The 22,156-nt window shown below is 41.9% G+C and overlaps 1 protein-coding gene across 2 annotated transcripts in view; it reads left to right on the forward strand.

Moving 5' to 3' along the window:
* The window catches only part of LOC140248203 (ATPase family AAA domain-containing protein 2-like), a 30,564-nt gene that overhangs the window by 2,127 nt on the left and 6,281 nt on the right, over nucleotides 1-22,156 (forward strand). Inside the window, exons 2-22 of one of the 2 annotated variants that reach the window (XM_072328725.1) lie at nucleotides 3,186-3,328; nucleotides 4,153-4,202; nucleotides 5,279-5,414; nucleotides 6,352-6,451; nucleotides 7,720-7,798; nucleotides 8,482-8,592; nucleotides 9,457-9,508; nucleotides 10,123-10,230; nucleotides 10,831-10,939; nucleotides 11,131-11,246; nucleotides 12,555-12,729; nucleotides 13,355-13,443; nucleotides 14,164-14,323; nucleotides 15,663-15,753; nucleotides 16,159-16,473; nucleotides 17,461-17,587; nucleotides 18,472-18,655; nucleotides 19,140-19,325; nucleotides 20,354-20,489; nucleotides 20,636-20,832; nucleotides 21,991-22,150. In XM_072328725.1, the coding sequence (XP_072184826.1) occupies nucleotides 3,186-3,328; nucleotides 4,153-4,202; nucleotides 5,279-5,414; nucleotides 6,352-6,451; nucleotides 7,720-7,798; nucleotides 8,482-8,592; nucleotides 9,457-9,508; nucleotides 10,123-10,230; nucleotides 10,831-10,939; nucleotides 11,131-11,246; nucleotides 12,555-12,729; nucleotides 13,355-13,443; nucleotides 14,164-14,323; nucleotides 15,663-15,753; nucleotides 16,159-16,473; nucleotides 17,461-17,587; nucleotides 18,472-18,655; nucleotides 19,140-19,325; nucleotides 20,354-20,489; nucleotides 20,636-20,832; nucleotides 21,991-22,150 (2,824 nt within the window). The remainder of the gene's footprint in view (nucleotides 1-3,185; nucleotides 3,329-4,152; nucleotides 4,203-5,278; nucleotides 5,415-6,351; nucleotides 6,452-7,719; nucleotides 7,799-8,481; nucleotides 8,593-9,456; nucleotides 9,509-10,122; nucleotides 10,231-10,830; nucleotides 10,940-11,130; nucleotides 11,247-12,554; nucleotides 12,730-13,354; nucleotides 13,444-14,163; nucleotides 14,324-15,662; nucleotides 15,754-16,158; nucleotides 16,474-17,460; nucleotides 17,588-18,471; nucleotides 18,656-19,139; nucleotides 19,326-20,353; nucleotides 20,490-20,635; nucleotides 20,833-21,990; nucleotides 22,151-22,156) is intronic. The other variant, XM_072328726.1, reaches the window with a different exon arrangement.

The following is a 22,156-nucleotide window of genomic DNA, read 5'->3' on the forward strand; positions in this document are numbered from 1 at the left end:
TTTACTGTTCCTCTGGAAGCCATGTATCCATAGGTTTGCAGTCTTAGTAAAACTCTCCATGCTGAGCAAGCTCACAGTACTGTGAGCACTACTTGAGGTCTGTGTGCTCCACAGTTTGCTTTTTGTCTGGACAAGGTGGAAACTTGCCCTTTTGCAGACTCTTCATGAGTCATCTGCATGGGGGCTCGGCACCAGAGCTCACAACCTTGTAGCCTAAACGCACCTGTGTCCTCTGATGGCCCTGCAGCATACAGTCGGTTCCTTTGAGATGATAGTTAACTCTTGAGAAACAGTTGTTGGTAATTGCTTCCTATGGAATGAGGAAAGGAACTTTCAAAATTCCTTCATCCGATTTCCTTCTTGTTCTGGTTTCTCCTTTCTACTTATTTTACTCCTCAAGTGTGTTTTTTCAGCTTCCTGCAACTGACATGAGAGATAGTTCTGCTCTTTTGGCAGCTGGCTGGAGTTCCTCGTGCTTCCATCCCTCTCACTGAACTGCAGTGCTGTCCTGGGAGAGGGGAGGATGGTCAGAGTGTACATTGTTACTGCTTTGTCAGCATCCTGAATTGAGGAAAAATGAAGATAGAAGAGACTGCACAGTTTATCAAGAATAGAACGACTGCCACTGAGGTTGTTGCAGAGAAGCCTTTTTAAAAAACAAATGCAAAAGTATGCGCAGAAAGATTTCCCAACTCATTACATTGTCTTTTCCCTAATAATCAATGCTGGCATTCTCTGAGTGTTCTTATTTGAGTTTGGAGTTCATCCCAGAGATTGATGTGGCATATTGCTGCAGTCATCTTTTAACTGGTAATGGAAACTTTATCATTTTCTCCCAAGTATAATCCACTTTTAGGTGGGTGAAGTAGAAATGCCCAATGCAGCAGTTACAACTTGCATACTTAGAAGCTTAAGTAAACTTTGTGACCCTGAGTTGCTCCCGGTTTTGGAGTCTGATTTCACAAGTGATTATGTTATTTAGAAATAACACCTTGTACCTCCTGTGAGAGTGCTGTATGTTTGGGGTGGGGGAATGCAGTGGCCCTGCAAAGGTGAGGGTGCAGCAGCACTGTTTGCCCAGAATTGAAGCTGAATGCATGTTCCTGTTAGGCATAAGTACATGTCGATACAAATATATGACTGGCCACGCAGCAGCAGAGACCACTGTGCTCAGGACTGCGAACAGTCCATGCAGCGTGCTCCTTTTCCCTCTGGCTGCTCAGGGTGAAAACCCATTAATTAGAAAAGATCTGAGATCACAGATCCTTGCAGCATTTGGTCTTGTACACCGTGTGTATCTGAAGCTTCTTCCAGGTCTCCCCAGCAGCTGGATGTGAATCCTAAAGGTGCCCAACCCTGATCCAGCGGCTGATTCTCAGACCTCTCTGCACATGTGAGGGCGCACCATGTAACTGGCCGTATGTAAACCAGTGACTGACCCTGAATTGACCTCTACCACTTGCCTCACACCTGCACTCAAACACAGCTGGGGTTCTGCTAGCAGGCCCAGATCTGCGGTCTCCAGTAGCTGCCCCCAGCACAGCAGTTGGTGTGAACACCCTGGTGTCTCCATTATCTGGTCCACACTTGTGGCTCATGCACTACCTTGTTTCAAAACTCTTATCCTGCTTGCCAACTATGTAGAATGTTTGTTGGTGCTGGCATGTGCCGATGTACACACCCATGTGCAATGTGGATGTGCTCCAGGCTCCACTTGCTGGCATCAAAGATGCATGGGCCATAATGATAGATGTCTCCTTCTGTGACTGTAAGCACTTGTATATGTATGCATGAAGCACTGAGCACCTGGAGTCCTTTTTTGGGCCCTGCAGTACAAGAAAGACCAGGATATAGTCTGGAGGAGGACCACCAAGGTGATGAGGTTGAAGCACCTCTGCTGTGAGGAGAGACTAAGAGAGCTGGGCCTGCTCAGCCTAGAGGAGCCTCAGGGGTATCTTAGCACCATGTAAAAATGCTGGAGGGACAGTGCAATAAAAACAAAGCGAGGCACTTCCATTGGTGTCCAATGCCAGGACAAGGGGACAGTGGGACGTAGGAGGCTTCCCTTGAACACCAGTCAGTACATCTGCTCTGCACGGGTGCCTGAACACTGGCACGTATTGCCCAGAGAGGTTGCAATCTGTCCTTGGAGATCAGCCACCTAGACCTGGTAGTTGGCACCCTGCTCTGGATATCCCTGCTTGAGCAGAGGTTGGGCAGTGTGAATGCAGAGGCCCCTCTCTCTGGGAGCTAGAGCTAAACAAGAAGAAAGGACAGGCTGTGGTGATTGGCATCCCATGAGCCCTGTGCTGTTCTCAGCCAACAACCATTCTCCTGTCATTGTCTTGATCAAATGCTAATTGAAGTAGCTCATAGCAAGTTGGTGTGCAGAAGAATCTTATCAATTTTCATCCTATCTTCATGTGAAATTTAGTTTGGTGTCCTCTTAGCGAACCTCCATGTTGTAAACAGGATGAGCCCCTTCTCAAGGTCATCACAGCATCAGCATGGCAATCTTTGCAAGAGTAGCAATGAGAAGAAGGTCAATGGCAATAGAAAGGCTTCTAAGCTTTGAGAGCGTTGTTCTTATTTTAATGTGGGTGGACAGAGCTCATAATAGAAGCACTTGGCAAGGTGCATGGGACTTCTCAGACACATAAATATGGAAAAGGTTAGTGTGTCAAATTGTTTTTTTGGCTCCCTTTGCTGTTCTGTGATGAAGGAAGTCCTTTGGGAAATCTGAGTTGGAATGCAGTTATGAGCGGAGCAGAGATGGGAGAGAAAATTCTACATAGATTTTGATCCTAGGATATCCAGTGCCATATAGGCTGGACTGTCCCTCAGAACCAGTTTTGAAATTGAAAATGTGGATTGTTTGGGTTTTTTCTCAGTGAAATAGTAAGTTTTAGCAGAAGGCTTTGCTGGAATATTGGTGGTGTTTATTTTTAATGCAGATATTAACCTTACGTTATCCACAAGAAAAGGATGAACAGAGGAGAGCTTTGGTTGTGAAAGCTACTCATTTTCTGAATTTTTTAGTGGGTTCAGTGTCTACCAGCCGTTGGTCAGCCCACTATCAAGACAGGAGGGTTATAGAATTAACTTGTGTAAACGAGGCAGAATTTCTTTTTCAGACGAATAAATATGGTTCCAATAAATGTCTTCTTATTTCCTTCTTTTCATAGAGATTTTCCTCTGGCAACATGGAATGTTTTCATGGACACTGCTTGAGACCAATAAGAAAACAAATCACTCTGCATTCAGATTCCAGCTTTGAGAAGAGTATGGAAATATTGAGTGAGAACGTAAATAGAAGACACTTTGGAAGGTATTGTATTTATGTACACTTAGTGTGTGTTCGGTGCGTAGTGAAAAGCAAGAGTGAAAGTGCACCCAGTGAGTCTTGTAATGGTAAGTCTACAGGTAAGAACCTGTAGAGCTCTCTGGGTATGTTAATGTCACTGTCGGACTAATATCACTGCCTTAAGTCCAGAAAGTCTTCTCCTTGTCCAAAAACCATGCATCCTTTCCCAACATTTTTGAGGTCTCTCTTCCACTTTGGTTCATGAGATAAAGTTCATATTTTGAGATTTCAAGATTAGCACGTGTAGTGAAAATGCTAAGACACAGCCTGAACCAGTGATGGGGCTCCTGGTGGAAAGGCCTCTCCTGAACCCAGGGCAACTCAGGTGTATGCAATGTCCTTGAGTGACTGGAAGGGGTGGAGCCAGGATCTACTCCTTCCCAGCCCTCATTTATGGGTTGGAAGTGGAGGCAAGGGTATCTCACTGGAGATCCTTTTGTTCTTGAGGCCTTCCAAGGGTGAGCAGCTTTATTTCCTTCATTTCTGTGTCCACGGCTGCTGCGTTTGTGCTTGTTCTTATTTGCTGCAGCCGAAAATATTGCCACCTCAATATTACTGCTGTACTTTCCATCGCATTGTAGCATTACAGCACATTAGGAAATGTGTGTTTGTGTAGAACTGTGTCTCTGTGTTACACAACAGATCTGGGATCTGAGTCCTGCATGGAGCCTAAAGGCTTTTCTTTATGTACTGTGAAGCACTGGATTTTAAAGGTGGAGGGGATTCCAGTTCTTAATGGGGCTGATATAGTAACTCTTTTCTTCCTTCTTTATTCTGTCCTAATGTAGGCAATTGGCAAAGCCGAAATCTGACCCAAAGAAAGAAGAACATAAGGAAGGTAAGTATTTGTAACTCACTCGGATTCTCATTTGGCCTGGTTTCTGAGGAGGATGGCACTTGTTCACTTTGTCTGTTTCACTTGGCCCCAGAAATTTTGGATCTTATCAGCCAAAATTAATATGTCTGAAAGACAGTGAGTTTCCTATGAATTTTATGCATATTGGAAGATATTCTTTCTAGTGTTTCAAGGAATTAATAGAACACAGTGTGAATTCCAGCTTGTTCTTACACACTGAGGAATCTGATCCTTCTTCAGGTTTCTCTTTTGCATGGGGTTTCTGGAGTCTGCAGGACACAAAATAGTTGACAGTTGTTCTTGCAAGTAGATGGGACTGCTACAGTTTTATAATCAAGTAATTTAAAAAGCAGTTTGGTCAGGGGATACACAAATACACTGAAGGTTTCACTGATGCTTGTGGGTTTAACTTGGAACCAGTGCTGAAGAAAGCAGCACTTAGTGCAGAGAGATCACTATCTGACACCTGGAAAAATCAATTAGTTCTATTCAGTGTCCTACCAGCTATAGGCTAAGCGAGGGCAAGTGCCTAAAATAGAGCATTGCACACGCTGTTATTTCATTCTGATTGTACAAGTATGTTATTTAAAAGTGTCAAACTTGGTTTTATAGTTGGCAGTGACAAGGTGAAATCATAGCTGTCACCCTACTAACGCTGGGGTGTAGCTATTACCTGCCCAGTGTCCAGTGTTCAGTATTTCAGTGACAAGGCAAGTAAGAAACTTGTGGAAAAGGATGCACTGTATTAAATGCTAGGCAGGCTTTTAAAGAAAATAGAAGCTGGAGTTTTCCAGTACTTGGCTGCATATCTTGAAACAGTTCTCATCCCCTTGAGCTTGTGTCTCCTTGTGTCACCATGTAGAAAACAGAAGCGATCCATACTTAAGTAGGGTAATGAAACACTTGTGTAGAGTGCTGTGGTCATGACAAAAACTTCTAAAGAAAAAATCCACTTCAGGTTTTCTGTTTGTTTTTTACATTTACCAAGAGCGATGGTGAAAGAACTGGAATCGCATCTTTGCTGTCTGAGCATATTTCATATATTGACTGTATTTCAGTCACAAGGACGCTGAAAACCAGAGCTGATGCGAAAGCTGCGAAACAAGTCCATGAAGAAAATGGGGATTTGGAGGTGCGACGAAGCCGTTATGCTACTACAAATCAGTCTGTTCTTTTTGATGCACTTATAACCAAGTAAGCGTTCTTTCCTTGCTAACCTCCTAAAAGAGCCTTATTAGCAAGCCTTTGTGCTATGATGCACATGATCCATATTGCCTATGGACTTGGTCATTCTTGACAACAGAGACAGGTGTTGGATGAGGAATCTTCCTGCTCTTAGCAGCTTTTGTATGTGGATTTCTGTGTCATCTTCTGACTCAAAATGTTAGCCTTCCACTGTGATTTCTTCCTTAGATTTAACATACTGTTTTCAATAGCTTTCTTTGTATCAGATGTCTTCGTTTCTAGTGAACTTTTACTTCTGTGCTCACAGAAGTTTGACGTAACTCTCAGGTAAGATACTGAGAAAAGTTTGTCACAGCCACAGTGCAATACTGTAACAACTCTGCATTTCTGGCTGTGACTTTCCTCTCATTTTGAAGCTCAAATTGGCACTGTTATCTAAAAGATTGTGACACACACAATGTGACAGCGGCAGGGATTATTTTTCCAGCACGTATAATTATGGAAAAATGAGAAATGTGGATTACAGTTACAGGAAGGATAAACAGCTCGTATCAGTCAAGTAAGGATAACTTAGTGCTACCGTGCAGAGCAGCTTGAGCACTGTTTAAAAACTACCATATTTTCTATATAATGGTCCTGCTGTGATCTGCAGAATTCTTATTTTCTTCCTGCATTCGTGCACATCTTTCGAATTGTGCTCAGCAAGAGGGAATATAAATTTGAAAACAGTGCATGTTGGCACATCCTCGGATGCTTGTTCTTCAATCAGTGTAAAACAAATAAACATTTGATACCATTCTTTATTAATGTTTAAAAACTCGGCTTGGTGTCAGTGACTTCTGATTTGTGCGTGCCATATTAAAGTGTTGTACTGCAGGTGTGTTCCATTTTAATTTCTTTGCACACTTGCCTACCTTTGCTCTTACATGTCACCTTTTTGTCTTAGTACTGCAGAAGCGGTGTTGCAAAAAATGGATGACATGGAGAAGATGCGTAGACGCCATAAAAGGGGCTTGGATGACTTTGGGGTGTTCAACAGTCCTGAAGTAAATACTCATTTATTTTCTCATTTTTGCATAGGTTGAATATTTTGCATAGTAATTTAGTAGTAATTTAGCTGAAATAAGTCTCTTCCAAAGAATTTACTTCTGGTCAAGAAGAACGCACGTTTTCCAAAACACTGTATTTTTGCTCTCTAATCAGAACTTCCTGTCCTTTCAATACAGTTGCTCTACGGGCATCCACTAAGAGTGGAAGAAATACCATCTGCAGAAGATGTGAGATAACTCTGAGCTGCTAAAATACATGTCTTCTACTACAGTCTCTGAACTGGCTTAAGGCTTTGGAATGGATTTAAAAATCCATTCAAAAGGAGATCCAGTCAAATAAACACTTGTTTCAGGACTCGAGTTTTCTCTCCAAGTCTTATTAAAAGTTCTGATTGAGGGCTGAAGACACAAAGATTATGTGATGCTTTCCATCCTGCTTGTGTAACTTAGCCGTTTTTCAGTCGTTCCTTGCTCTTCTTTCTTATTGCATTCAAGTACTCTTAGAGTTGGCAGATTTAACAAAATGCAGTGTATGGTTTTCTGTGTTTCTTCTCAGGACCTGGAAGCCCTTTAAATTCAACACTGTCAAAACTGTATGCCATTAAATTACGAAGGTCTACTGTGCGTTTGAGTTATAGGTGCATAGACTATTAAGGTGTTTAAAATTTGCCTTTGGGGTTGGTTTTTGTTTAGATCTGAATTGCTTTTTGTTTCCCTCAAGTTACAGAGTGGTTGAGGTCGGGTAGGACCTGTGGAGGTCATCAGTTCCAATCCCCCTCCTCAGTTGGAACACCTAGCACTGGTTGACTAGGAACGCAAAACTCAGAGTTGTTTGCAGTACCTGCAGCATCTCTCACCTGTCTCTGCGAGTTGTTGGGTTTTTCTTGGTTTTGTTTCTTACTATAGCTAGATAAGTGTTTCTTTTTCCTTTTTTTGCCATTTTGTTGGTTTATTAGCTAGTACGTAGAGTATTTTTAGGCATATAGGAGTATATCTAGGCACATAGAGTATATCTAGGCATTTAACCACTAGAAGTGTATTTAGGTAAGTATTTAACCTGTAAAAGTATGACCTGGGGTAGTTCAGAAATTCTTGTTACAAATTGTAGATGCCATAATCATGATCCTGTTAGATCCTCTTGTGTGTTAATGTATTTGTGTGTGCATATGGAGTCCTCTGGTAATATTATTGTGTAGGCAAGCAGGCGCGCATATGCCAGATGTCTTGCACTTTTCTGACTGATCTTTCTTGTTGCTTTTCATTAGGAAAACCTTGATATGTATTCCGGTGATAAGAAAGAAATTGAAGGAATTGATGATCCTGACAATCAACAGGAGCTTGAAGGTTCGTTCTGTTTCATTTTCTCTTTACAATGTTGTAGCTGAAAGCCTCGTTTTCATGGTTTTGAGCAACAGAGAAAGAATTTTCAGGAAGTAAAGTAGGCTGCCAGATGTGTTTGAAAGTCTCCTCCCAAGTTTACTCAGTATGAAATGAGATGAATGAGGTTAAGTACCAAAAGACCACGTTAACTTGGAAGTGCTGGGTAAACCTGAAGTTTTTAAGAGGAAAGTTGCGATCAAGGCAGTAAGTTAAATGTTCCTTATGGGAGGCCTGGGCACAGCTAGAACATGGGAGGTAGATTGCTATGGTTATTCTGACCATTGTAGAACATTAAAACTTTTTGTCAGGAAACACTGGGTTGAAGTAACAAGTAATGACTTTCTGAACTAGCTGTTTTCAGAGGAGCTGCCTTTTAGCTAAGCACGGTGACAGAGTTTCACTATAAAACAGCATGATGGAAAGAAACCCAATGGTTTGTAAGAACGCTGTCTATACAGTGTGCTTCTCTGCTTGGATTAGGAATTTCTGAAATGTGTTGCATGAATTTATTTTGAGGTTTTCCAGGTCTGCTGTATAGTTTGGGTGATGTTAACAGTAAAAGCAACAGGCGCCTGTGTAGTGCATGTTTGGTTTAGGACCATTTGCACCTATACCTAACAATTTAATATCTCACTGTGGTTTGCTAGTGTCATCAGAAGAAACTGAGGGTAAAGAAGATGATGATGTTGAAGATAATCAAAAGCGTTATCACCTCCGCCAGAGGAAAACTGTTGTGCCCTACCAAGCTCCTTTGGAAAGTAGGTTATGTTCATGGTTTCTTGTATGAGTTTATTTCTTGCACAGAAGTGATATTAATATCTAGTTATACTCAGTACCATTTAATACTGTAAATCTTTAATACTGTAGTACTTCATTCTGTCAGTAAATTCTGGTGTTGTCAAATGCATGTGTCTTGTGCATGTTTTATTTCTGTGCCAAGACTTACTTGCTGATCTTTTTCATTCGCTTTGCTGTATTGCATTTGCAGCAGCACAACTGCTAACTGCTATAGTATGACTTTAGAATTTCTGCTTTGTTCTTCTGGTGCTTCTTTGATATGCAGTTCAGAGTTTGTATTACAATTTTTCCTTTAATGCACTATTCTGTACCGAATAGTTTACTTCTTTCCATCTGAGAATTTTCTGATTTTAAGTGAAGGGAGTAAAGAACTAAAAATGAAAGGTGACCTATCTGTCCTTGAAATAATAGTTATCATTCTTAGAGTTGGAAGGGACCTTGAAAGGTCATCTTGCCCTGCTCCCCTGCAATGAACAGGGACATGTGCAGCTAGATTGGGTTGTCCAGGGCCTGATCCAGCCTTGCCTTGGATGTCTCCAGGAATGGGACATCAGCCACTGGTACACCCTGGGCAAACTTTTTCCAGTGCCTCACCACCATCACTGTAATTAAACAGGCTTGGTAGTCTTGTTCCAATGGCTTTCGAGTCACCTTAAAGGCAGGTATGCGTTTGTTTTTCTACTGTGCACTGATAGAAAATCAAAAAGAATTGAAATTCCTCTGGAATTAGACATGGATGAAACAGATGACATTTCTGAATCTTCTTCTGTTTTACTCTGTCAAATATGCTCATATCATTTTTCTAAATTCTTTGTTTTCAACAGGACCCAGACAACGTAAGATCCTTTTTCCCAGCTCAGGGAAACGGCCTAACAGGTGGGTGCATGGCTAGTGATAACTTGTATTTATCGGTAGTGTTTTCAGTTCTGTTGCTCTGTGAGCTTTAAAGGGTTTTCATTTTGTTGGTGGTTCCAGAGTAACCTTATGATGATCACTGTGGTAATCTGAGCCTTTAAAGGAAACCAATCTTTGGATAGGAGGAGGTGGGTACTTGCTGGAATTAAAAACAAAAAAAGCACAGAGAATGCTGTTGATAGGTATATGAGGAGCGTTTTGTTCAGCACTCCTGGAAATAGATGAGGGAAGGAAGTTTTTGAAGCCTAAGTTACATCAGTGAAAAGGGGTTCTGCTTCACAGAGTGGATAATTAGAGCTAGCTGTGTATGTGTCAGGTTGATTGGACAAAATGAGCAATTTGTTTATGTACTTTCTTTGTAAAATACGTTATACTTTCCCAAGGGGGGAAAAAAGTTAGTTTGGCTGTTCTGAGGAAAATAATGTAACGTGCTTTTGAAAATGGGTTGATAAGGAGCACGCTGAACTGGAGAGGTAATGGATCTTGGAGAGTGAGTTCTGAGATAGACAACAGGTAATGTCAAATGTTCAGAGAATTCTTTTTGTTTTTTAACCTTTTTGTTGAAATGCTTGCAGACTGAGACGTGCAGCCCACCGTGCTAATTCCACCTCGTCATCTTCATCTGATGAGGATGAGAGCGTTGAGAGGCATCAGATGCACAGCTGTAATAGGACTAAAAGAAGGTTGGTTGCTGTTGTTAGACAGCATGGGGAGGGGTGGATCTGTTTGAGCAGAGATAGCATCTCCCGAACTGTGGAGAGTTATCCTCTTAGTCTTGTATGGTTACTAAGTTGTGGTCATATTTAACCATACCTGTTGACTGTAACCAAACATTTGAATCTTCAGTTTTTAGAGACTGATTTCTTGTAAGCAGTCTGATTGTAAAGAGAGAACAGGGGGAGGAACACCATTTTTTTTTTTTCCTAAGTAAAATCAGACTTCTGTAATTTTCAGGTCCATTTATCATTTCTACATGTGGAGTTACCGGCTTTAAAGCTGTAGTCGGATTTGTGCCATGTTGACTGGCATGGATATTCATAAATGCAGAGATTTGCTTTAAAAAATCAAACAAACCCAACCCACTGTTTCAGATGAGTGTTTGGAATGTCCACTTTCTGTTCTTTACTCATGGGTGTTAACAAGTGTATGACTTCAAACGAATATTAACTCCATAGGAAGTTTATGTTAATTAATAAGGTCTTCTGCGTTCACTTGCCATCATAGGAACAAATCTTGTAGCTGCAATTGAAATCGGACAGCTTTTTCTTCTTAATTGAAATCAGGTGTTCTCCAGTAAACTTTCGGGAGGATGAGCTGAAGGGAGTTCGCAAGGATCGGATGAAACTTGGAAAAAGTCTGGCTGATGTTGAACCAATGCAAATTGACAGTTCGGTAAGTGGTTTTAATGCGCTGTGCCAGTGTTTGTAGAGGCTTTCAGTAATGGGGCATCTACAGCTATGTTTGTCAGTCAAGCAACTTGAGAAATAGCCCAGAACGTTTCCTGCCTGCTGATGTATGATCTTTGGTGACAGCTGAGTTGCTAACTTCTTTAACAAGGTGTGTTCTGTTGACTTGGTCTTCAGGTGCGATTCGATGCCGTGGGTGGTCTTTCTGACCACATTTCAGCTTTAAAAGAAATGGTTGTTTTTCCACTGCTTTATCCAGAGGTGTTTGAGAAATTCAAAATCCAACCTCCAAGGTAACTGATTCAAACCATCCATTGTAAGTCAGCTGTTTTCAGGAGAGTATTCAACCGAGTTATCAGTGTGTTTCTTTGCTTCTTGGCAGCAGTGGGGGGTTGTTTCAGTAGAAGTGAAGGATAATTTCTTTACGATGGATGGGGTCCAGAATATGTATATAGGTTTAAACCAAAAGCAGTGTCTTGTCATGTGTAAAGATTTCTTGTCTGGTGTTTGAAAATGAGAACGTACTTGAAAAGAGTCTTGGTGTTATAAAGTTGGGTTTGGGTGTTTTCTGTTTTATGTACAGGTTGTCTTGATTAGCTTGTAAGGAGCAAGAGATTGTCTAATGAAAGTAACTTGTGATTTGTTGCTTGGAAGCCCGCTTCTCTTTCTCACCTTTGATGAAGTCCTGACATATCACTTGTAACGCTTGTTACTTACGCCAAGAATGTTGTGGTACTTGTTGTGCTTGGGATAAAGTAAGAAGCTGCCTGTTTCTTGCATAGCTAATCCTGTCAATTATGAAATTGGGTTATTACAGATTCGTTGATTATCCTTATATATTCTTAGTCTTCAAAACTCAGTCATGGTATACGGACACATGAGTTCAGACTGTTTGTTTTCGGTAACTTCAGAAGTATTAGAAATAATGCAAAGAGAATCTTCCAGGGCCTTACTTCTAATTCACCGAAGTTCTCATTCAAACAGCAGCACATTTAGTGCTATTTTTAGCTGATGGTCATGTTCATCTGAAATGCAAAATAAATAAATAGACATTTAAGTTTACTGTTTAGCATTAGACTTACTCTTTTTTCAGCAGCAACAAGTGGTCCAGGAGACTGAAACCTGTAACTTAAAGCTTTTTAAGAGAGAATGAAGTGCTTTACTAACATGTCTTGCTATCGAATCCATGCTTTTGTGAACACAAAGAGTATGCAGTGTATTGCTAAAGAATGAAGTGGTGCTTCATCTATCAACCACTCCTTCTGGGCAGAAGTTGCTTGTTTGAGCCCAGTTTGCTCTAATCACCTGTTTGTCTGCTAGCAGTTTCGGACAAGTCCTTTTGGGGCAGTACGGTTCTCTTCTAGAGGTTTTGTAAATCTGAAGTGTCTGCATTATTCATTTGTTTGGCTGCCTTGGGAAATGTGGTAGGAACGCGACACTTTAAGCTGCTAGGACCTGAACCCAACTTTAGCTATTTGTGATGTCTTAGACGTGAAATGTTTTGGTTCAGTAGGAGGAATTGTTTGTTCTGGGGATGATGGTTGTAAATAGGTTCACTTCACAATGTCTTTTTTCCTATTTGAATTGTGTTTCTATTGCAGAGGGTGTCTCTTCTATGGTCCACCAGGAACTGGAAAGACCCTGGTTGCACGTGCCCTTGCTAATGAATGTAGCCAAGGGAACAGGAGAGTGGCTTTTTTTATGCAAAAAGGCGCAGACTGCTTAAGTAAATGGGTTGGTGAATCTGAAAGACAACTTCGTTTATTATTTGATCAGGTAAGATTGAAATATGCAGAATACTTTATTCCCAGTTGAAACTGTATTTTTCTGTGATTATATTTATTAAAAGCATCCTTTTTCTGGGGGTACTTTATGAGGGTTGTTGTTTTTTTCCCCCACTGAAATGGGAATGTCAGTGTTTGCTTTTGCAATGCCTCCATAGTCAGGGAGCTGGATCGGGGGCTTGAAATGGGGAAAGATCTAAATGAGGAAAGCTTTTGAATCGAAAAAATGCCCTCCCACCAGAACAGCCATAGATTACGCTGCAGGAGACCAGATGAAGGCTTTAGATGGGACAGAAACAGCTGCTGTCTGAAAGCAGGGTTATTTAAATTCATAAGGTTTTCTCCATGACCTGTAATTGACTTAAGTTCTGACTGTTCTTTATGGTGGCCATAGAGCTGTAACAACAACTGGTATGATTTGTTCCCGTCACCTGGTCAAAATAGGTTTACCTAGACTGATGCTTTTCGTTGCTTATGTCAGATAAACCAAGTCAGTAAGTAGAGATCCCTGACTTTAGTCTAAAAGATCTAGTTTCAGTGACTTTCCAAGCATAATGTCTTTCTGTATTTTCTTTTTAAGTCGTGCTGTTTTACAGTATTACTGTTTTTCACTCTAGGCATACCAGATGAGACCTTCTATAATATTCTTTGACGAAATTGATGGCCTTGCGCCCGTACGGTCCAGTAAGCAAGACCAGATTCATAGGTACTATGTGTCTCCATGGGATTTGCTGGGAGTGGGAGGGGAGATGATGACCACTTGATATTACTCCTTAATTTCACCTGGAAACTTCTAACTCGGTGCTCCTCAAGTGAAGATTGTTTGAGGCAACAGTTGAAAACAATTCACTTGCCCAGTACTAGCACAAGGTCTGTGTTGCCTTACCTATTTTTGTCTGTCTTCAAATGAGTCCAATCTCAGCCTCTCCATACTACCTTAACTCTTAACAACCCACTGCTAAATCATGTCCCTGAGCACCACGTCCAAACAGGTTTTAAACACTTCCAGTGATGGTGACTCATCAACCATCTCCCTGAGGAGACTCTTCCAGTGCTTAACAACCTTTCTGTAAACGTTTTCCTGATATCCAACCTGAACTTACCCTGGTGCAACTTGTGGCCATTTCCCTTTGTCCTGTCATCTGCCCTGTTCTCGCTGTAAGCACCTTTCAGGTAAAGAAAGGAAAGAGCAATAAGGTCCCCCCTCAGCCTTCTCTTCCGCAGCCTAAACCCAGTTTCTTTAAGTTGCTTCTCATATGGCATATTTTCCGAGCTCTTCACAAGCCTTGTTGGCCTTCAGACCTACTCTAGCACCTCGGTGTCCTTTCTGTATTGAGGTGCCCAAAGCTGAATGCAGTACTAAGTCATGTGGATTGTAACAAAATGCATTTAACCAGTGAATACAAACTTGTATCTTTTCTATTAGCTCCATTGTATCAACACTTCTGGCACTCATGGATGGCTTAGATAGCAGAGGGGAGGTTGTCGTCATTGGTGCGACCAACCGACTAGATTCCATTGATCCAGCATTACGAAGACCTGGGCGTTTTGACCGTGAATTCCTCTTTGGCCTCCCGAACAAAGAGGTCAGAAAGTAAATACAACCCTAATGCTAATGTGACAAAGTCCAGTTTTATAGCAAAAAGTTGTCCAGCTTGCATGGAGGACTGATATCTGGAGACACTATTTCACACTGTGCAGAGCAAATCTGCTGCTGCATACATATATATATATATGCATATATATATATATGATGACAGTTTCACCAAGTAGTTCATTCTGTAATGGTTTTGGTTTCACTGTGACTAGTCAAGAAACACAGGATGTTGCTCATCACTGGTGTGTTTAAGAAGGAATGAAAATGTGAACTGGCTGTAAACTACAGTTCTCTCATCTTGAAGGTGAAAGAAGTGGTGTACATCCTCAACAATGACTTTTTGCTTACATAAAATTTTCTATCATTTCTGGTGATGGAACATATTCGGATCTTTCCCAAAGTTGTTGTTTGCTTAATTGCTTAATCTGCTTGGGCACTGTCACCTTGAAGTTGTGCTCTTGGTCTCAGTACTTCATTGATGAGTGGATGGGGCCTATTTCATCTGGTTGAGCTGAGTCTGGAGGTCCTGGGAGCTGCCCTTAATTCGGAGAGGGGGAGCTGACATTTTTACTGCTTCACATCTTCATCTGAGTCTTGGTTAATATGAGATGCACTGCAGAGGGGATGGGCTTAGGAAGCTTTTGGTTCAGTGGCAGAGGTTCACTAAAGTTGAAACTGATGTATAGTTTGAATCATGATTATTTTCTTTATAGAAATGGCAGCAGCTTGAAGCTATCTCAGCCTGTCCTTGTAGTGGAGTTGCTCCAGCCCTCTGATAATCTTTGCAGCCCTCTGGACCTGCTCAAACATCTCCATGTTCTCATTGTGTTGGGGGCCTCAGGACTGGATGCAATGCTCCGGGGGGGTAGAGCAGAGTAGAGGGGAAGAATCGCCTACCTCAACTTGCTGGTCTCGCTTTTCTTGATGCAACCCAGTATATGGGCGGCCTTCTGGGCTGCAAGTGCACATTGCCAGCTCACGTGGAGTCTTTCATCAACACTCGGACATCTTTCTCCTCAGGGCCACTCTCAAGCCCTTCTCCACCCAGCCTGTATTTGTGCTTGGGATTGCCCCAGTCCAGGTGCAGGACCTTGCGCTTGGCCTTGCTGAACTTTATGAGGTTGACACGGACCCAGCTTCCAAGCCTGTCAAGGTCCCTGTGGATGGCTACCCTTCCCTCTCTAATGTCAGCCGCAGCAAATGGGTAGCAGATAAGCAAACTGTGTGCAGTATTTTGAAGGTTTTTGAGGGAGTGTTTTTGTTTCATTGTTGTTGTTTTTAGGAAAAACACAGGACAAAATAAAAGGCAACAATTTTATTGTTTCCAGGCCAGAAAAGAAATTTTCAAGATTCATACCCGTGACTGGAGCCCTAAACTGTTGGACACGTTTATAGATGAGCTCGCTACCGAATGCGTTGGTAAGACTGAAAACAAAATGGGTTAGTGACTGTGACTGAGTTCTGCGGAATCTGAGCTTGTACCCAGCAGTACCCAGACTGTTGTGTTTTGCTGCAGAACCAATCCACTAGGCAGCTGCCGTGCCTTCGTAGCAGTCAAAATTAGCAGCTTTCATCTCCGTCCTTTTTGTTGTTGTCGTTGTTGTCTCAGCAAATGGAATGGGTTTGGGGCGTCTTCCCCCAGCTGTTTCCTATGCCCTGGCTAGCAGGCAGTGAGCCACAGGAGAAAACATCCCTACCATGCAGTAAATTCTCGGTTAACCCACTCGTTTTTGGGATCGCAAATTCATTCAATGAAGCCCCTTTGAAACCTTGACTTGTGTTTTGTCCAAGACCGATGTAACAGTTAATTCTTTGTTTCTTTAGGGTACTGCGGTGCTGATATAAAATCTTTGTGTGCTGAGGCCTCTCTGTGTGCCCTCCGGCGACGCTACCCCCAGATCTACTCGAGTAGCGAGAAATTACAACTAGATGTCAACACTATTGAAATAAATGCCAGGGATTTTGTGCTGGCTATGCAGAAGATCACTCCGGCGTCACAGAGAGCTGTGCCTTCAGCAGGCCGAGCGCTGTCACCTATTATGCAGCCGCTTCTAGGAAATACGCTCTTGGAGATTTTACAGGCCATACAAAGAGTATTTCCGCATGCAGAGCTTGCGCTGAAGAAGGACCAGCAGCAAGGTATAATAAGAGGAGTATAATAGGTATTATAAGGTATAATACGAGAGGTGTAATAAGGTATAATAAGAGAGTATAATAATAACTTTATGGTTTTGCCCAAGCAAAAGCTTCTGATTTGTGCAGTCCATGTACACAAACATATCAGACATAATGGTGATAGAATTCTATTATTTGCATGTGCACACTTTTGTTATGGGAATAATTGGAATACAGTGCATAGCATTTATTCTGGATGCCAAAGTGAAATGTGAGGTGGAAGTCCTGAAGGCCTCGATACATAGGAGAGGACTTCACATTCTCTACTCAAGCATCCTGTTTCTGACAGTTGCTAACACATTTAGCCATGGACAGAAGGACTGAAATTAAGGCTCATTCCAGCCCTGATTAATGGGGATCCCTGAAGAGTTGCATGCTGATTTCTGGAGAATTTTCTACTAGTGTTACTCCCAGTGGAGTTGTAGTTTCATTTGCATTGGTAAAATAGGAACAGAAAAGGGGTCTGGTAATTGCCCTGCCCTTCTGTTGCCTTCCTTCCGTTGTCTTTTCCTTCAGGGATCTATAAGGGTCCTTAATTAGAAGATGAGTTTGTCACTGTCGTGATTCAGTAGTCCTAGACCAGGGAGTCTGTGGCCACTACATCCTTATCTCCATGCTTCCACTGTGGGAACCTGTTCCAGGAAGTAATGGCCTTGTTGGATTATTTTTTTTCAGCTCTTTAAGAACTACCGAAATTGTTCCTAATTATATTTATTCTATGGGGAATAGAATGAACCACAGAGAAACATACCTTATGCACATTGTGGCACTTAAGGGAGCAGCACTGCAGAGACGTGCAGCCTCCATAGGTGTGTAGCAGGATGATCTGTAGGAAATAGCAGTCAGCGTGTGATGTGAAATGAAGAAGAGGTTTTGACACTGATTTTGAAGCTGAAGAGAAAGAGATACAGACTACGTAGGAAAAAATAACGAGCCTCTTTTGTCTTTCAGGCAGTTTAAATTCTATCTTAAATGGTGATACAACTGACAGAGGTGATGAATTGCCCTCAATCTTTGAAGGCAAGGTAACACACAAAATGAATTGCAGACCGCAGGGAAAATTCCTCGATTTTAGTAGGTAAATGTCTGTCCCAATTGCGTTTAATTTCTACCTTTTAAGGAGTTTTGGCTGTTATAAATGTGAGGGGTGGTAGATGTTGAAGTAGAATAAAATGTGTGTGTTGAGGGGGTGATAGATATTTGCAAGAAGCATGAAGGTACTGAATTTCTAATCCAGTACATTGCTAGAACCCATTCAGAGCTGTAAAACCCAGCCTTCTTTACCTAAGCCAAGTGATCCTCAGGCTATTAGATCGTGTTGATTTACTCCATGGCATTCTCCAAAACATTCAAAACAGTGGAACTCTGCTATCTATCCTTTCAGCTTAAAAAGCCTGTATGGATTTGTGTAGCCATCCTTTGCCTGTCTGTTTTCCAGGGTTGTTAAACCAGTAGCAAATTGCGTAGCAGGAACTCAAACTCTCTTTGTTGCCATTCCGTGACTAACTTCTGTTAATCTTTTGATATTGTCACATGGAAGCCAAGTAAGCCCATAGCTCAGAGATTAGGTTATGTCACTGCAGCCAAATCAAGCTTTTTTTTCTCAGTCCTATTGCTGAGCTTGATGAGCTTGAGCCCTGATGAAGATTAGTGTCTGGGTGGCAGTGATATCCAGATTGGTGAGTGCAGGAAGTTGCTATACTTGCCCATCTTAGGTAACTGGCTGGTTGTCCTGTGTGTGTTTAGCTGGGCAGTCTCCATGTGCAATTTAGGAGCCATTATTTAAAACAGCCAGGTGAGTAGCAGACATGGCAGGGATTGGCAGGACGTGGGTTTTGATAGACTTCCTGGTCACAGAAGTTGACTTGCTGGAAAATGAAGGGGATCACAAATATATCCAGATAGAACTTGGAACATCTGTGTCTATCAGTTCTTATTTTTATTTTATGGTTCTTTTTCTAGGAAAGCTTACTGGCAGCCTACATCCTGCAGGCCACACCTGCTCTTACTAGGAAAGGCAGAATATGGGCAGACATCCCACTTGGCACCTGCGGTACTGCATGCTCTGGAAATGTTTCCAGTTCATACTTTGGACATGGCAGCTTTATTTGTCAGCATGTCATCGCCTGAAGAGACGTGTGCACAGGTACCTGTTATTATTACTCTTGAATCTCACAACCTCATTGATTAAGTGTAAACAGTCAGATGTGTTGTAAGATGAGCAAAATCCATTGCTAGAGGCAATTCTGTTTATGTCTGAAAAGTCAGCTTTCTTTTTGACCGAGTCCTAAACAACAGGGATGTTGTACGTGGTCGTATTTTCCATCGCAAATTTAGCAGGAAGGGTGCCACAGGAACCTGAAAGGTGCTCCTAATAAACCTTTCTTTGTGGCAAGAAATCCAGCTCATCCTCAGTAGGATTCAGAAAGTAGTTTTTATTACTTCTAGAACTCTGTGCTCCCAGTAGAATGCTCTGCATCAGACTGCATATCCTGCAGTTCTGTATCTCTTGTTGTTGTTATATTTGTAAGACAACCAACATTTGGGTTTTTTGTTAATGGGTTTTTGTGTTTGATTAGCAGCCTATTCTACATGGTTGAGTTGTCTCATCCAAGCTTTTGTTTTGCTAGTTGATCCGAGAAGCGCAGCGGACAGCACCAAGCATAATTTATATCCCACGTATCCATCTGTGGTGGGACAACGTTGGAGCTACAGTCAAAGCTACTTTTATATCTCTAATTCAGAACATTCCATCATTTGCTCCAGTCTTGCTGCTTGCAACGGCGGATGTATGCCACACAGATCTCCCAGATGAGGTATTTCTGTCAGTGCTTCTCTTAACTCTTTATTCAGTTTCTTGTTTTAGGAGCACTTGAGGCATTGGAGTACTGTGCTTTCTGAAACGTATACTGTCATGACTTAGGCCTCCTAACAAATCCCTCCAACTTTGCTTAGAATAAGAATGCTGAAAGCAAACTCCAGTGTTTTCTGAGTCAAATGACTGAGCCAACATTTCCCCTCTTCTCACAAGCACGTAAGGTAAATTTACTTCCGATAGTAGATACCTAACTGCCTTGCAGTCACTCAGATTACTCTGTCAAGATTGCTACCTCCATTGCAAGGACTGCACAAAGAGATATTTTCAGCGAGATCGTTTCATCTGACGTTCTGCCATTGCATAGTAGGGTGGCTAAAACGCTAGGAATGAAATTTAATTTAGAATTAATTGAGGTTGAAACACTTCTAGAGGGAAAAAAAATCCACCTCTTTCTCTGTAAGGGCTAAAGATTCAAGGCTTTAAAATTGGAAGCTAAGTTCCAACTTCTTTCTAAGTAACTTTGGAGTCAGTTTTTTGTTGTATCCCTGAATAAACTTCAGTAAGCGTACATGCGTAACTGTAGACTGCTAAGGGTCTGCATTAAAGTGTTCCACATAAAAACATGCTGTTTTCACTCCGGTTACTTTATCTCAGTGCTCAAAGGGGACGATGGTATTACCTAGGTGTGTTCGTGATGAAGTGCGTGAGTTTCCACAAAAGTTTTTGTACTGGTAAATAAATTCCTTCCAAGGTAATATTGAAATTCTTTCCCTGCCTTTTGATAGTGGAGATAGAAAATTGGGCTGCGCCTTAGAAGCGTGCAAATGGAGACCTTGTTTACATACAGAAATAAAAGCTTACCAGGAAGCTCTCTCGTGTCTACTGAACCCTCTCCCTTCCTTCTCTAGCCACCATGCAGGTTCCAGTTAAATGACAGTAAGGGAAGTCGGTACATAGTGAGCGGTCTTAGGGGTAGTGAATGTCACAGCAATCCCGGTGCGTCATACAGTGTTCTTCATGCTTTAGGTACAAGTGTTGTTTGACAGTGATTTTGGAGAAGTTTTCCATGTCCAGCCTCCTGAAAAGGACGAAAGAAGAACATTTTTTGAGAACTTGCTTTTGAACCAAGCTGCTAAACCTCCCGCTTCCAAAAAGAGAGCAGGTTAGGATATTCTACATCTAAACCGTTCCTAAGTGCAAGTTACTAGCTGTTCAGTATTTGCTTGGGTTGTAATTTTCTATGAGTACTTTTGCGTGTGCTTGTATTTGAGTACTTGACGTTGGCTAAAATTGTCTGATGAATTGAAGCAGGGCAGACATTGGAAGCACTGCCTGTTGTACCGCCACCTGAACGTCCACCTCTGACAGAGGAAGAAATGAATGCTCTGGAGGAGCAGGAGGAAGACACCTTGCGTGAACTTCGAATTTTCTTGAGGGACGTCACTCACAGACTCGCCACCGACAGACGTTTCAGGGCCTTTACCAAGCCTGTTGACCCAGAGGAGGTAAAGTGACATTGGTCTCTAATGCCATTTCATGCGTGTGTGCATTATCATTTCTCAGTGTTTGTGAGCTATGTGGAGGAAGGGTTCTCTTTGTTTTTAGGACTGTGATCTTAGCAATGTAATGAGAAGCAAGAAGAGCTTTTACCTTCGCTGTTTCCTCGAGGCTCTCAGCTGTCTGTTGTTTGAATACTCACTCAAAGCTCTGTTTTGTTCTAAAACATCAGACCAAAAGCCAACACGGTTTGCTCTTGAAAAGACTTTTGATAAGGCATGCTGTAGCTCTGGAAAACATAGAGGCATCTTTGTTTATAATCACAAGCTTTGTTCATAGGAGTATTTTACTAAGGCCTAAAGTGCTTTTGTGGACTGCCCGATGTTTCTGTGGGAACAGGGGTAGAAGCAGCAGTTTGTAAAATAAATGTTGAGGTTCTATTCTCTGTTTCCTCTGGGGATGCTCATCATGGGATCATCCATAAGCATTGAGTGGTTTCGTCTTTCTCCCGTGTACTTCTTAGGTCTTTTCTCCTTTAATGTGCTGAATAAGTCTAAACCAGGGGTGTATCATTACAAGTCAGCTGTAATTTTCATATAGCTGTGTACCAGCAAAGTCCTGTTCTCTTAGGGATCTGCTGACTTGTCTTTTGCTTTTCCCCTAGGTTCCAGAGGGGTGAATACTCTAAACAAATATAGATGCCCTCATCTCAGCTAGTCATTAGGCTCCTCTTACAGTCTGAGTAAAGCAGCCCGCGCCTCTGGGTCCAGTTATCTCGTTCTGAAGTAGATGCCCAGCGTTGGCATTTCAAAGGTGCAATTCATGCAGCCTTTCTCTCGTTGCCAGCAACAAAGAGAATGTTGGGTGACTTCCTTAGTCATCTTTGCTGTGATTTTTCTGAGGCAAAGTGAAACGAATCCACCGTGGCTGTCTGTTTTGTACTATCTGTGTGCTTCTGACATTCCTGTTTCTTTATTCCCCTTCTAGCAAGTTGCAAAGAGCCCTCCCATTTCCCAGCAGATTACTGGTTAATTTCAGTATCTCTGATGTCACAAATATTTGGGGCTTTTAAGAAGGCACTTTAATTAAAGTGTTTAAAATACAGAATTTTGGTAGATGATGTGTGAGTCCAATAAACCCTCTGAACGCTTCTGTTTCATTTGTAGGTGCCCGACTATGACACAGTTATTAAACAGCCAATGGATCTTTCAACAGTTTTATCTAAGATTGACCTGCACCAATACCTGACTGCGGGAGATTTTCTGAAAGATATCGACCTCATCTGTAGTAATGCTTTAGAATACAACCCGGATAAAGACCCTGGAGGTGAGT

The sequence above is a fragment of the Excalfactoria chinensis genome, chromosome 2 (genome assembly GCF_039878825.1).
Source record: "Excalfactoria chinensis isolate bCotChi1 chromosome 2, bCotChi1.hap2, whole genome shotgun sequence".
NCBI lineage: Eukaryota > Metazoa > Chordata > Aves > Galliformes > Phasianidae > Excalfactoria > Excalfactoria chinensis.